The 14368-nt window shown below is 42.4% G+C and overlaps 2 protein-coding genes across 5 annotated transcripts in view; one reads left to right on the top strand and one right to left on the bottom strand.

The window, feature by feature from the left end:
• LOC306972961 (epidermal growth factor receptor substrate 15-like 1) overlaps window positions 1-4728 on the top strand; it is a 30256-nt gene extending 25528 nt beyond the window's left edge. For 3 of the 4 annotated variants that reach the window (XM_079569709.1, XM_079569708.1, XM_079569707.1), the window contains 2 exons: window positions 1226-1293; window positions 4573-4728. In XM_079569709.1, coding sequence (XP_079425835.1) covers window positions 1226-1293; window positions 4573-4725 — 221 coding nt within the window. In that variant the 3' untranslated portion in view covers window positions 4726-4728. The remainder of the gene's footprint in view (window positions 1-1225; window positions 1294-4572) is intronic. The other variant, XM_079569710.1, reaches the window with a different exon arrangement.
• Window positions 4729-9220: 4492 nt separating this feature from the next.
• LOC306973191 (Krueppel-like factor 2) lies at window positions 9221-11482 on the bottom strand. Its single transcript, XM_079570048.1, has 3 exons — window positions 11154-11482; window positions 10052-10940; window positions 9221-9924 (listed from the first exon to the last, which is right to left on the bottom strand). Exons 1-3 carry the CDS (start codon window positions 11223-11225, stop codon window positions 9749-9751), a joined length of 1137 nt encoding a protein of 378 aa, XP_079426174.1. The 5' UTR covers window positions 11226-11482; the 3' UTR covers window positions 9221-9748.
• Between the last annotated feature and the right edge of the window lie 2886 nt (window positions 11483-14368).

Genomic DNA, 14368 nt, shown 5'->3' with positions numbered 1-14368 from the left:
ATTTAGCAAATGCAGTAATAGGCTTTTTAACTTGACAGTACATTTTCCCATGAGATAGACGCGGCAATAGGCTGAGCGCTTTGGTATTCTCAGGGTATTCCCAAGGACTTAAAGGTCTATTTGACTTAATTGTATGGAATTAAGGGCTATTATATTACATTTTATGGGCAGGTGTTTGTCAATGTTGGTCTTGACTTTCAACATGATTTAGTAAATATTATGTTGCAGATTATACGGACATTTTTGTGTTGCTTTATTGCTACTGTTCAAACTCTTAAAGAATGATAGGATCGGTTTCTTACAGTGTCTTTTGGATGCACAAAGACTCTTAAACTTGCATTATTCATTCACTCTTCACACCAGTTTGAGGATGAAAATGAAAAGTGTCAAAATACACCGATGAAAGTGCAACGAAAAAGTGATGAAATAGCCACAAAACAGACACAAAAAGTGACAAAAACTCAACAAAAAAGCAGCAAAAATGTGACTACCGAAGCGATGGAAGTGTGACAAACAACAACAATGGCAACAATGAGATGGAAAAAGAACGTTCAAAAAGTGACAGCAACACCGTGATGAAAAGAAAGAGATCAGTTTGGATCAGTTTTGTACGCCTTAGCTTTCAAATGAGGCGTGACACTGGTCTGTAGGCTGTAACCTTTTAGATTTGGGAAAGCTGAACTGAAGGAAATGCGTTGGGTTAGTAAGTCGAGTAGTAAGAAGTTAATATAAATGTGGAGGTAATGCTTGTTTAGCTCAGTTAGGTGAGCACCCGACTTACAAGCAATAGGTTATGAGATCGAGCCTGACACTCCTGGTTTTGTTTGACTGGGAACCCACTGGGAAAAGCATACATTTGCCTGGGATAAACTGATGGGGGTGTGAACTGCTCATCTGCGCTCACAATCCGCTCACTGTCTTTAACACCAGATTCATGCATAGACAAAGACAGGATGTGTCTTGCACAAAAACACAACAACAGTATGCACTTATAACTCACTTCAAACCATTGATCTTTGGATCCGAGGACTCATTCTAAACACTAACCGTCTTTGCTGTTGTATATTAATGTTAAAAAGATATTCTTAAAAGGAATATCCTCTTCCAAAATCAAGCTTGTATTTGAAATATGTTTCACAATGAGGCATAAGCAACCCACTCCTTTTGAAAGTTTCCACAAACCCTTGTCTTAACCTTGAAATAAAATGTCTTCCTTCTCTGTCAGGTTTGTTCAATACACATCAAGACTCCCCACATTCGAGTACTGTATCCGATCTGGCTCGTGCAGATTTTGTAAGTGTAGCGCGTCCGTACTTTTGTTGTCGCATGAGCTGCTGATATTACGGCTTCGATGTCCTGTCAGTCCCCGCGCACGGCAGCCTTCCTCCCCGGAGCTCAGCGAGGTGGTGCTGGTGGAGGGGCCCCATCACAAAACTAAACACTGGATTTATCAGTGAGTTAACTGTGTCCTTTCTGCCTTTCAGTGGGAAGAAACTAGAGATGCACCGATCCAGCTTTTTTGATACAGATACCGATACTGGGGTTTGAGTATCTGCCGATATCTGATACTAACCGATACCAATAGACTTTCTTAAAAGTGGCTTTCTCTGAGTGAAATATTGAATTTACTGTTTTCTCCATTTTAAGATCAATAAAGTCATATTTTATTGTCATGATATCAATTATATCTATTGATAAACTCTTGGATAAACATTTAACAAGGATCACTGGACTTTTCTACACTACATGTCATTGGGTATATGACAGGCTTTAGGTTACATTAATATAAACAACTCACATGAAGTGATCTGATCATTACTAAAATACAAACACTAGGCTTCAGCAGTGGCCAACTTTATTTTATGAAGCTACTTTAGGTATTTCTAACATAGCTTCTGACCTAGCCATGATTAGTTTTCGTTAGCATTAGAATGCTAATGCTAGCTTTAGCATACTGATGCTAGCTGCGGCATTTTGTGCAGCAATCAAAATACATTTGTGATGACTAAATCTAACTCTGTGATTGAATTCTCCAGGTTCTGAGCTTCAAATCGGCTTGCCCATATTCACTTAGGTTTAGTTGGTGAAAGTTGTGTTTTTAAGGCGTTGAGAGTCAAAACTGGTATCGGTTCAGTATCAGATATTTGTAGCCTATACCCGATACTGCATTTTTTCCAGTGTCGGCTCCAATATCCAACATCAGTATCAGATCGGTGCATCCCTTAAAGAAATGATTTTACATGTTGTAATTTTTCCAAATTATATAAAGATTTACTAATATATCAACTTTTTTTCAATATAGAACTTAATTTGACCATGAGCTATCAACTTAATGTATAGCTCATAGAAGTCTGGACGGCCCATATCTCAGAAAGGGCCAGGATCCTTCCCAAACTGATTCCACCTCATTAATCCAACATAAAGACGATTCTGTAAATCTTGGCTGGGGCTCCCTCTTCGTCGTCTTTACTCCACTGCTTTATATCGATGTCCAGCTGCCTTTCCCTTGTGAAACCCACGTTTGCATGTCCTCGCCGTAGCGCTCACGTTTGGGAAAGGGTCTTGCATGCTTCCTGTTGTCTCGCCTGTTCGTAGGAAGCCAGGATTAGGGCCCGCAGTCGCTGAACTTGTCCCGTCAGGTAGCGCTCCGCCAGCATTTTTCCGTGTCTTCAAGTTCTTGGAGATACTTAGAGCTTATCCGCTGTCAAACTTTGATATGCCTCGAAGCAGCCCATTGCCGATTTTAATTCCCCGTTTAGTCTGCCATGTTCTAACCGCAAGAGTGGAGTGGATGTTTTGCATGGCGGCTTTTTGTGTCTGTTTTGTGCCATTTGACGTTGAAGTTGTGTTTAACTTGTGCCAGCATTGTGCAAAAAAGAGGGGGAGGGGGAAGGGGGGGATTTATGCTTCTCATATGCAGCTCTCTTTTATTGTAATTCTTGTTTCTCTGCCAGGATCCGAGCATGTCGAGGTAAGAGCGTACGAGGGTGTGGTGTGGTCCACTTTGAAATCCTTTGCATGTGAACGAGCCGTCTGCACTCGGTTAATACGAAGACAATGAATCATAAGCGCCGATCTATTCAATATGCCAGTCATTGCAAATCCACGCACTCAAGTCTATGGCGGCTCACACATAATTTAAGGAAATGACGGGACATTACTTTCAAATTCTCCTCTTAATGTTAGTTTCTCGTGCTACGGAAGCATTAATGTTCGCTTTAGCAACTCCGATTCTTAGCTATTTGCGTCTAGCCTGGCCAGCCATTCTTACTATTTATCATTACTGTCATTAGTTACCCGGAGGGAATTCGTCTGAAATGGCTTCAAGTAGTTAATCCTCGTAACCCCCCCGTCTTATCCGAGTGCTTTTTCTCCAGTTCAGCTTTACCCAAATCCATAAGGTTACAGCCTATAGGCCAGTGTAAGGCTGCATTTGAAAGCTAAGGCCTACAAACGGATCTTTTTCCGAGCGTTGTCGTCACTTTTTGTACATTTTTTTTCCATTGCGTTTTTGTTCCATCTTCGTCACACATTTTTTGTCACTTTTTCATTACTTTTTTACTTTCTCATAGCTTTTTCATCACTCTTTTGTCACTTTTTGTCACTTTTTGTCACTTTTTCGTTACTTTTTAATCACTTTTTCATCACTTTTTCAGCACTTTTTAATCACTTTTTCATTGCTTTTTTGTCACTTTTTTGTTACTTTCAAATCACTTTTTCATCACTGTTTCATCACTTTTTCGTCACTCTTTAATCACGTTTTTGTCACTTTTTCATCACTTTTCATCACTTTTTCGTCACTCTTTAATCACGTTTTTGTCACTTTTTCATCACTTTTCATCACCTTTTCGTTGCTTTTTAATCACTTTTTCATCGCTTTTTTGTCACTTTTTTGTTACTTTTTAATCACTTTTTCATAACTTTTTCATCACTTTTTTGTCACTTTTTCAATGCTTTTCGGTCACTTTTCCGTTGCTTTTGTGTCACTTTTTCATTGCTTTTTTGTCGATTTGGTCACTTTTTCATTCTTTTTCTCTCATATTTTCGTCACTCTTGTTGCATTTTCATCCTCGTTTTCATCCCTACTGTGACACTTTTTTTTCAAGAAGCTTTTTAGATTCAGATAATCCCAAACTGGAGAAAATGTGCTTTAAGCGGGTTAAACACATCTTAGTTGAAATGACATGAACCTGTCTTGCCAGGCTAGTGTTAGATACAGCAACTATCCTGTGTGCACTGTAAAATTACTACTTTTAACTAAATCCCTCACTAAAGAATCAGCCTTGTGGTTCTTGTACATATCAAAAATCATTCTGATATGTTTGCCAATCATCATAGAGATAGGGCTGCACGATTATATTGCATAAATCGGTATCTAAAGATAATTGGATATATTTCAGTCCTAATTTTCTGCATTTTCCTTAGTGTCTTATTAAGCATTGATCAATGACAATATTCAATTATCGCCATACTTTCTCATCATATCTTATTTAGTGTTTGACTTCATAGATTTACTGTCTGTATTAAGGTGTATTTGTAATGCGGTTTTCTCGTCTCTTTGTGCTCTCACAGTTCGGAAATGAAGGCGCTCAGCTGGAGTGGGCCAAGCGGGAGAGCGAGCGTGAGGAGCAGGAGAGGCTGAGGCGGCTGAGGCTCCAGGAGCAGCAAGACCTAGAACTGGCCCTGGCTTTGAGCAGAGCCGACATCCCCATCACCAAATCCTGACTTCTGCAACACAATGGGTCCCCCATTCCTCATTCTGCTCCTCCTCACGACTCGAGGTCCACAGACACTGGCTCCACTTAACCGTCGGCCGCTGTTACCAATTTGTGCAAAAGACCTGTGTTTCTCCAGCCGTGCCACCGGACTGATGGCAAACCTCTGCTGCGTTTTAGCTACTACTTAAGCGTCATTGCTCCCCAAAGTACATGGCAACCGTAATCAAAGACAATATGGAGCCAGCTGATTGAAAAGCTGCCTTTGGAAAACACTGGGATTCAAACGCAACCCCACCTACAGCAAACTCCGTCTAACACTACGCTGTACGGCCATAATGGTTCATCACGTCGTCTTTCAGCCTGAAATTGTTACAGTACTGTGCGAAAGTCTGAGGGATGAAAGACTTTGAGTGAAGGAGATGGTATGTACAAGAAAAAGGGGAGCATCTAGAAGGTCAAAATGTCTATAAAATAAGAACGTCTGGCTTTAAAATAATCGTACCTGATAAATTAATAACTTACATCTCAAAATGATGCAGAAATCTTTCTTGGAGCTCATTTTGGACTAAGCCCCCTACTTTCCCCTTACTTCGAAAAGACATATAGCACTACAGATTAGCATTTCCCCCATTACGTCTCGTTTAAACTTTGGCACAGTACTGTATGTCGAAATATAGCCGTTAAAAACCTTTTAACTATTTTTTATTTTAACACAAGCATGGACTCTGTGGTCTATGAAGGACTTGTAAAATGCACTACATGCTGTATGTTTTATAGCGACTTTTTTTAATAACTCCCATTTGTGTAGAAGGTCAACTGTACAAAGCTGAGTTAGGTGTGGGCCAGTTTTATTTTAGCAACTTTAGTATTATGTTTTGCAGAGGGAAAGGACACTTACCAGGTGTAACATCGAGACCACTGAGGATGAGTGTGTCTTCATCACGGCCTGGCTTCCTCAAAGATGATCGGTTTGAAGCGGAAAAACCGACAAATGCAAGAGTTTGTTTGACGAGGGATGAATTGTAAAAGACGACTCGGTTAGCCATTGTTTATCAGCCTCTCACCCCCACGTGAACTGAGCACATTTTCTCCAGTTTGGTTTTACTCAAAAACTAAAAGCAAAAAAAGAGCCGGAAAAGCTACAAAAACACAATAAAAAAGCAACAAAAACACAACTATGCAGTGACGAAAAAGCAAAAAAAAAGAAAAGACAACAATGAGATCGAAAAGTGATGAAAACACAACAAAAACACGTCCAAAATGTAACAAAAACAGAGTGATGAAAAAGCAACTAAAACAAAATATCAGCAAAAAAGGGACCAAAGCATGACCTATAAAAATACGAAAACTAAACAAAAATACAAACAAGTTACAATCAGTTTTGTAGGTCTTAGCTTTCAAATGAGGCATTACTCTTACATTAAGATTTGGGTAAAACTGAACTGGAGAAAATGCGCTCGGTTAAAGGAACAGGCCACCGTTTTCCCATACTGAGATATGTTCTTACCTGAGCTTAGACGAGTTGATGTGTACCTGTCTGGTCTCTATGCGTGTGCTCAGTTACACAAATGTTGTTAGCATTTAGCAGTATAGATATAGGGGTGAAGTTAGACGCTACCAAACTCTTCCATGTTTTCTGTATTCAAATACAGTTACGTGAAAAGTTACACGATCCAAGTATAGTTACACAAAATTAAACGTGCCGATTTAAGAAGCGGAAAAAGGGGCACTATTTTGTGAGGCGTAATGATACCTTAGAAGCACTCCACGCAGTCAAGCCAAAGTGCTCTTAATATTATTACGCCTTACAATATAGTGCCCCTTTTTATCCTCTTAGAAAATCGACATGTTTGATTTTGTTTAACTATACTTGGATCGTTTGGAGCTATACCTTTGCTGGGAGAGGAAAAATGCTACCGACATTTGCGTGACTGAGCGCACGCACAATGACCAGACAAGTACGCATCAACTCGTCTAAGCTCAGGTAAGAATATATCTCAGTATGTAAAAATGGTGGCCTATTCCTTTAAGGCAGGGGTTAAGAGGTTAATGTGAACGGTTGGAAATGGATTATATATATATTTATTAGTGCAACAACAGAATAGGAAGCTTTTTGTTCTAAAAATTGTGGCACCCGGTATTTCAAAAGGTCGAGCTGCAAGTCTCAGGCGTATTTACCTCTTTGTGAAGATAATACGAGCTATAAGGTTGACTTCTTGAACAGAATCTATACAAATATGAATGAATGCCAAAGATTTGTCTGGTCAGAGCGTCTAAAGCTCGTGATCGAGGCGAGGAACTATAGATGCGAAGGCCAACCTAACAATTACAGATAACTCGCATTATTAAAGGCATGGGCGTCTGATGTTACACCTGGCTTGTATCTATGTCATTTTTGTTTTGTTTACTTCAATCATTGTGAACAAAAGGGTGTTGGGAATCCCTTAGAAATTTTCATTTGCTGCATTAAGCTTGGATTAGTCGCCTTTATCAACATTCCTGTTAGATGAGTCGTCTTGAGCGATTTGCGTCGTGACACCCGTTGGGCTTGCACTCCAAAAAAACGTAAAAATAGGCGTGTGTGAACCAAACTTGTTTATTTAGGTGCTATACATAGATGTCAAGACTTGTAGGTATTTCACTTTTTTCTTTTTGCGTCTGTCAAACACGGGATTAGTCTTTATTTTTATATTGTATTTTAATAACGGCATATGACAAATTTAGAGTGGATATTCAAATGACTTTAATTCTGGACAATCAGATTCTTAAGCTTAAAGGCGTAACTGACACATAATATCTGCGCTGTTTTGAGGGCGATACTGGCCTTATTTATCAGCGTTTGTAACATATCTCGCACAGTATGTATGTGATTATGAAGTATAATTGAATAAAACATTTTTAAATGACTGTAAAAAAAAAAAATGCATTGACTCACCTAATGAATCACGAGGAACGAAAGGTGTAATTTGTCATTTTTGTCCTGGTGTAAAAATAGATGGCGTTACAATAGCTCCTCAATGCTTTGCTAATTACTCACAGTGTTGGGAGGATCTGATTCAGCCCTTTAATTCCCAGTGAGAACGGCTATTTAAAGCTGTACATTGTAAAGTAAGGTTGATTTCATGTGTCCGCGAGTTCTGCAATTCGATTGGGAAAAAAGTGAAATGAAAAACCAACTATTTGCATCAAGTACCGAAGATATTTTTGACCTACAGTGCACTTCCCCTTTTATTATTTGGTTTGAAAAAAGTTGTGTTGAGGAACGCTTCGGGGCAGAAGTGGCATAAAGGACTCTAGATACGAGTACTGTAGCTTTTTTTTAATTTATTTTTTAAACTGTATCACTGAGGTAGAAGTTGGAAAGCATTCAACAAAAATACTTGCAGTGACCACTGAAACTCCAGGTGGTACTCAAGCTCTTCTGTAATAGTGTATTTGTCTCCTGGCAGGTTTTCTTTGCTCAGAACTGCTTCAGTGATGGTTTAGTCTTGGTTTCATCCCAAGTTATTATCTGGAATGGTTCCTTTTTTTAGGTGGAAAAGTTTAAGAACCACTGACTTTGAGGATTTCTACAGGCACGACTAATGATTATGCAAAATAGTAAGGCTGTGGCTGAGTGCATCATCTTCTTCCACTAACAATGCTTTAAGCTGGTGGTTCTGAACTTACAGCAGCCCATTGTTCCCCAGGATGATGAGCTGCGACTCTAACAAGTATTTTGTCCTATAGAATTGATACAGTATGTCAAAATGCTCCAATACGACTTGATACAACTACTATTACCACTATGATCACAAGTACCATTTATATGAACCAGCATTATTGGATAAAGTCTTTGTGAAACTTTCTGTATGTTTTCTTAAGCTCCGACAATGTGCCTCAAAAGGATACCTATGTATTTAAGTGCACGGATAAATCATTCGCCTAAACGCATCCAGGCGTGCGTGTATTTGTATTCCAGCTCCTGCCGTTCCAATATGCATTATGTGAGTGATATTTTAATATATGCTCTCGATGCCATCTGGTTCTGATATGCCTCGTCCCTGGTGGTTTGGTGCAGCTGAAACAAATGCTGAATGACACCACACAGACAGTGCTGCACAGACAGAGCTGCTTTTGAAACTGCAGCGCTGCCACTCTGTGTAATTGTAGTATTAAGGCCCTTTGATGTGCGACTATAATTTGGAGCCATCAGAAAGGGAGTCTAAGGGAGTCTCGGGCGGCTGATGAGGGAGTGCTGTGCCCCTCTGTCCAGACGACTGCTGTTCACTCTGTAATTATGGAAATAGACTGTTTGTATTTATAGGCTAAGCCCACAAGCCCCGTGCTGCAGCTGCAAGGCATCACAGAGAAAATCAAGCGGCCGTGTTTTACAATCAAATTGGGGATAGACCCGCGGCATGTTTGACCCGTTTAGTGTAACTGAAGTGACACAGAGCAGGTCCTCTCTGAGTCAGAGCACTGTGGGTGTGTTCATGCAGTAAAGACAGGAGCAGGAGGTCAATTTCATTGGTTTAATATTTACAATAAATACAGTTTTACAGTATAAAATCCATGTACATATTTATATAAATTTAAGTACAAAATAATGCACAGGACGTCAAGCCCTGATAGTGTAGAGAGGGGCTGGTTCACGTGGAAGAGACATTTCACCCGAGTAAAAGATTGGCTTAACATTAAGAGTGAGGCAGTTAAATAAAACATTGTCTTCCGCACAAACTCTATGTGCACTTTGGTCCAGTCGACACTAATCTGCTGAATAGTGGGGTTCTGTGAAGTACAGTAGCACAGGCAGAAAGGCACTTCTGTGTCAAACACAGGTCCAGTTGTGTCCAAAGAGAGTAGTATCTACAGGGCCAGCCCCTCAGCTTCTCTAAAGCTCTATACCAAAGTAGTACCAGCTACATTTTTAGAAAATAAACACAAATAGTTTAATTCAATATATAAAAGGCTTTGGTCGCTTCAAGAACAATTTAAATAAAAATACATCAGATGAGTCACACAAATATGAGCCCTGTCAAGAGTCCAGTTCACATGTGCCGTTTCATGTGCAGGGCGAGATGGTCAGACCTGGAGAAAGCCCTTTCGCACAAATGGCACTGGAAAGGCCTGTGGCCGGTGTGTTTGCGGAAATGACGCGTCAATTCATCAGAACGAGCGAATTTCCATCCACATCCCTCCCAGCTGCAGTGATAGGGCTTCTCACCTGAGAGAGAGGGAGAGAGAGAGACATTTAGATCGATGCGCACGGGTCAAACACAGGTCAGGGAGAAACACAGTGCCTGGCAGGCCTAAAGTTCATTATGTTCAGTACATTATGTGACTATTCTTACCAGTGTGAGTGCGGAGATGAGCCTTCAGATGAGAACTTTTTGTATAAGTCTTGCCACATCCAGCGAACGTGCAGGTGTGCGTGGCAGTGCGCTTCCTGGGCCACGTGCGGCGGCCTCTCTTGGGCTTGGTGTCGTGCAGCAGCTCGAGAGGAGAAGAGGGCGGTGTGAGCATCACCCTCTGCGCGCCTGGCTGCAGACCCATACCCTCATCGTACATGGCGTAGGGCGCGTGAGGAGCGTGATACTGCATTTGCATCTGCGGGGGGAACTGCGGCGTGGCGTGGAACTTGTGCTGGAAGCTCATGGTCTGGCACAGAGCGGGCTGGCAGTCCGAGGTGCCCTGGTCATCGGGGCTGAGGGGAGGGGTCATGCTGCTCGCAGCGCGTGGAGAGATGGCCACGCGTGGCTGCTCGAATGTCATCATGCACGAAACATTCCCTTCTTGTTTGATTTTGCTGCAGCTCTGAGGCACCATTCCCATCACGGGGCCGTAACTGTCCATAGGGGGCTCCACTTTGATGTCCGGGCGCGGGAAGGGCGCAGTGTTGATGTAAAACCTGCCCTGAATGCCGTAGCTGCCTGTGAGGGGCTCGGAGCGCAGAAGCTCTGTCATGAGGCTGCCATACGGAGGAGGTGGGGAGCGCTCCTCCACTGCAGACTGCACGGATGTGGGGCTGTAGGACGGGACAGGGGTACTCCCGTGGAACATGCTCTGGTCCACAGCGGTGCCAACAAACTCCGCTGTGCTGTCTGATCCTGCGGTGTTCGCCAAAATAAAATCCAGATCTAAGTAGTTACTGAGATCCTCGTCGTCCTTCTTGCTGTCACAGTGTGACAGCTCGAACATTGCGCAGCTGGCGGCAGGCTTGTCCATCTCCGACTTCCACCTCTGGAAAAGAAACACAAAGTCCGTTAGAATTGCAGCAAAAAGTTAAAAACTGAGAAGACATGACTCTCTACACTCTACACTGAATATTAAAGTCTTTTCCTGCCATGCACAGAAACCTGTCCTTCAGGATCGTCCCGGCAACAGGTGAAGCGGAGTCGAACTCCAAAAGTTAAGGCAACTTTTTGAAAAAGCATTGACAAAAGTCAAACTTACGTTTTCCCAGGGTTTTTCTCTTTGGTTTGAGAAAGTAGCAAATGACGGTAGCATCACCCCGGATAAAGCCATCGTTTCTGTGAATTAATGCGAAAAACAAACTATTGTCTTTCTCTGATGAGCCGCGCTAGAATTAGTGCGACTATGTCCGTGCGTCCTCTCCGCCTGAAGACATGAACAAGTTTAAGCTATAGGACGTCCTCTCAAACTTTATAACTAAGACCTCCGCTCGCTCCTGGCCAATTGAGAGAGCTCAGGAAACAGCGTCGAGTCCGGTAAATTTAGCACTTTATAAGAGGTTGCAGCGGACGGCTTGTGCTCAGTTGCGCTCTGTGGCACACTGTGCGCTGCAGAGGAGACTTTAAAGCAAGGCCCCTCCTTTTTACAGTGACGTTAACACGGCTCCCCGCCCCCGAGAGGAGCGGAGGGTTGCGATCACAAACACTTGAGCACAATATAGCAACCATAGATACTTACGTAATTCAGCCAACAGAACAGGCCGAATGAGAAAAGTGCCCCAAGGGAAAACCGCAGCGACACCTCCAATTCAAGCGCGACTGTACAGCAATAATAAACACGACTATTGTTATGTAATTACGATGCAAAACATGGCTCTGACGCGGGAGACTTATAGTGCAGTTAACGTTGCCAAAGTTGTTATAACAATCCAGAGCCCATATAATGCGGTGCAATTAACATATCATATTTAGACTATTGCCTCAATAAAGATGTGTTCAGATCACGTGAATTGCTGTGGCGCCTGTCACCCAAGACGCACTTTGTACCATTCACCGGGACTTTTTCCGCGTACAGGTCTGTGTTGGTGCGCACCGCGCGGGCTCTTCCACCTGCCTCTCTCTCTGCTCCAGGCGCGTCTTTCGGTCTCGCTTCAAACCCTGAACCTTTTATTGTTCTCTCACGGCAGGCTTGTCTAAACAGGCGCCACGGCTCGTCTTATTGCGTTTTTCAAGCCTTTCAAGCGCGTGATGTAAACATGATTTTGACTAACGTCTCATTCAGGTGTAAATGGGGATCCCGAGAGCCGCATTAACATGACAAGCGCCCGCGGCTGTCGCTGGTGCATGGAGAGGTTTCTGTGGAGAAGACGGGGGGCGCAGCGGGGGCCACGGCTCCGGCTCCGGCGCGCATTAGGACAACGCGGGGCTGCCTCAGTATTGGGATCAATTATGTGGAGACGCTTTTTAATAGACGTTCTCAGACTGGGAGCAGAGCAAAGCCTTGTGCAATGCAAAGCCAGGCTCGGTCGTTTAGAGACTGTTTGAACATGAAATGACGCCGTTATGGTTATGAGATGAGAGGAAATTTAAAGTTTGGCATTTGAAAGGCACGGTTTAGGACTCATTTTGCAACTGTGAATAAAACTGCAGGTAATTCACAAAATAAGCAAATCTTTTTCGGTCCTTGTTTGAACAGACTGGACATTCACATTTAAAAAGGCTAACCAAATTCACAGCGGCCCAGAGATTAAAGGAACAGGCCACCGTTCTTCCATACTGTGATATGTTCTTAGCTTAGACGAGTTGATACGTACCTGTCTGGTCTTAATGCGTGCCTGTGGAAGAACGTGGTAGCTTCCAACTTCACCCCCATTTGGAGCCATAGGAATACATTGGGAGAGGCCAAATTTTAACATCATCTTTGGTGGTTTGGCGTGACTGAGGGCACGCACAAAGACCAGACAGGTACGCATCAACTCGTCTAAGCTCAGGCAAGAACATATCACAGTATGGAAGAACTGTGTGCCCTCAGTCACACAAAAATACCAAAGATGTTGTTAGCATTTGGCCTCTCCCATTATATTCCTATGGCTCCAAACTCGTCTAAGCTCAGGTAAGAACATATCACAGTATGGAAGAACTGTGTGCCCTCAGTCACACAAAAATACCAAAGATGTTGTTAGCATTTGGCCTCTCCCATTATATTCCTATGGCTCCAAACTCGTCTAAGCTCAGGTAAGAACATATCTCATTATGGCAAAACGGTGGCCTGTTCCTTTAATGTTTTTTGTTCAAAAATAATCAACAATCCACGTTTGGCACTACCCAAATCTAAAAGCTCCTTAGGAAAAAAGTGTCAAAATAGCGACAAATAAAGCAATAAAAGCGCAGCAAAAGAGTGACGAAAGCACAATGGAAAAAACCCACGAAAAGCCAACAAAGGAGCGAGGAATAAGCATCAAAAGAGCAGCAAAAATGTGGCAAAAACGGAGCACAAAAGTGATGAAAAGCCCAGCAAAAAAGTTACTAAAATGCAATAACAAAGCCACAAAAAAAAGCAATAACGGGAAAAAAGTGACAACACAGCAACAACATCCGGTTAGATTAGTTTTGTAGGTCTTAGCTTCAAATGAGGCATTACACGGTCAGTCGAGAAGCTGCATGCACATTTTGGATCATGAGGAAATGAAATATTTTAAGGTGAATTGTTTAACCCATTAGTTCTTGTTTCATATTTTTGTGACATTACAAAAAGGCCTTTGTAAAAGCACAGATTGATCGTGACACAATGAGGTCCTAAAATAAGCTTAGGTTTAATTAAGAACTTGAAATAATTGCACTATCCTCAACCCAAACATCCACTTGAATCCCCGTATGAGCAGAAGTGTATTTCTTGTGGCTAATTAAAACTTCAAATGCGTGGCCGGGTCTATATTTAGCCGTCGGTGCGTACCCCCCACAGCTTTTGCCCCGGTCGTGGCACTTGCACGGTTTATAATCAGCCCCATGGTGTCATTTGGGGGGTCCTGGACTTAATTAGAGACCCGACACCTCTCGATCCCCTGCATTATTCCCCATCGGTTTTCCTCATGCGGAGTCACGAACCGGGGCTTTAGCTTCACCTTGTCATTTGCTCACCACCGACCCCGAGACACACGAGCCACATTAAGCAAATAAGAAACACACATGACGAGCAGCGTAATGGACAACAGCCTGACAGAGCGGCAGCTGAAGGATTTCTTCAATCAGGGACGGAGAGGGTTTTTTTTTTTAAAGAACTGTCTGCTCGCTGATGAAAAACAGTCCTTTACTTGTGGATTTTCAGAACTAATCGTATTCTGAGATAACTGGGAGCGATAGATTAAGGAAAAGAGATGTGGAAATCCTACAGAGTATTTCAATGACAAGTGGACAAGTACTGGCCATGGAAGTAATTGGTAGTTTGGCTGGTTTGACCGGAGATCACCAGTTGCCAAA

Source organism: Gobius niger (genome assembly GCF_951799975.1).
Source record: "Gobius niger genome assembly, chromosome: 13".
Taxonomy (NCBI): Eukaryota; Metazoa; Chordata; class Actinopteri; order Gobiiformes; family Gobiidae; genus Gobius; species Gobius niger.
This window is presented reverse-complemented; position numbering and strand designations above follow the sequence as displayed.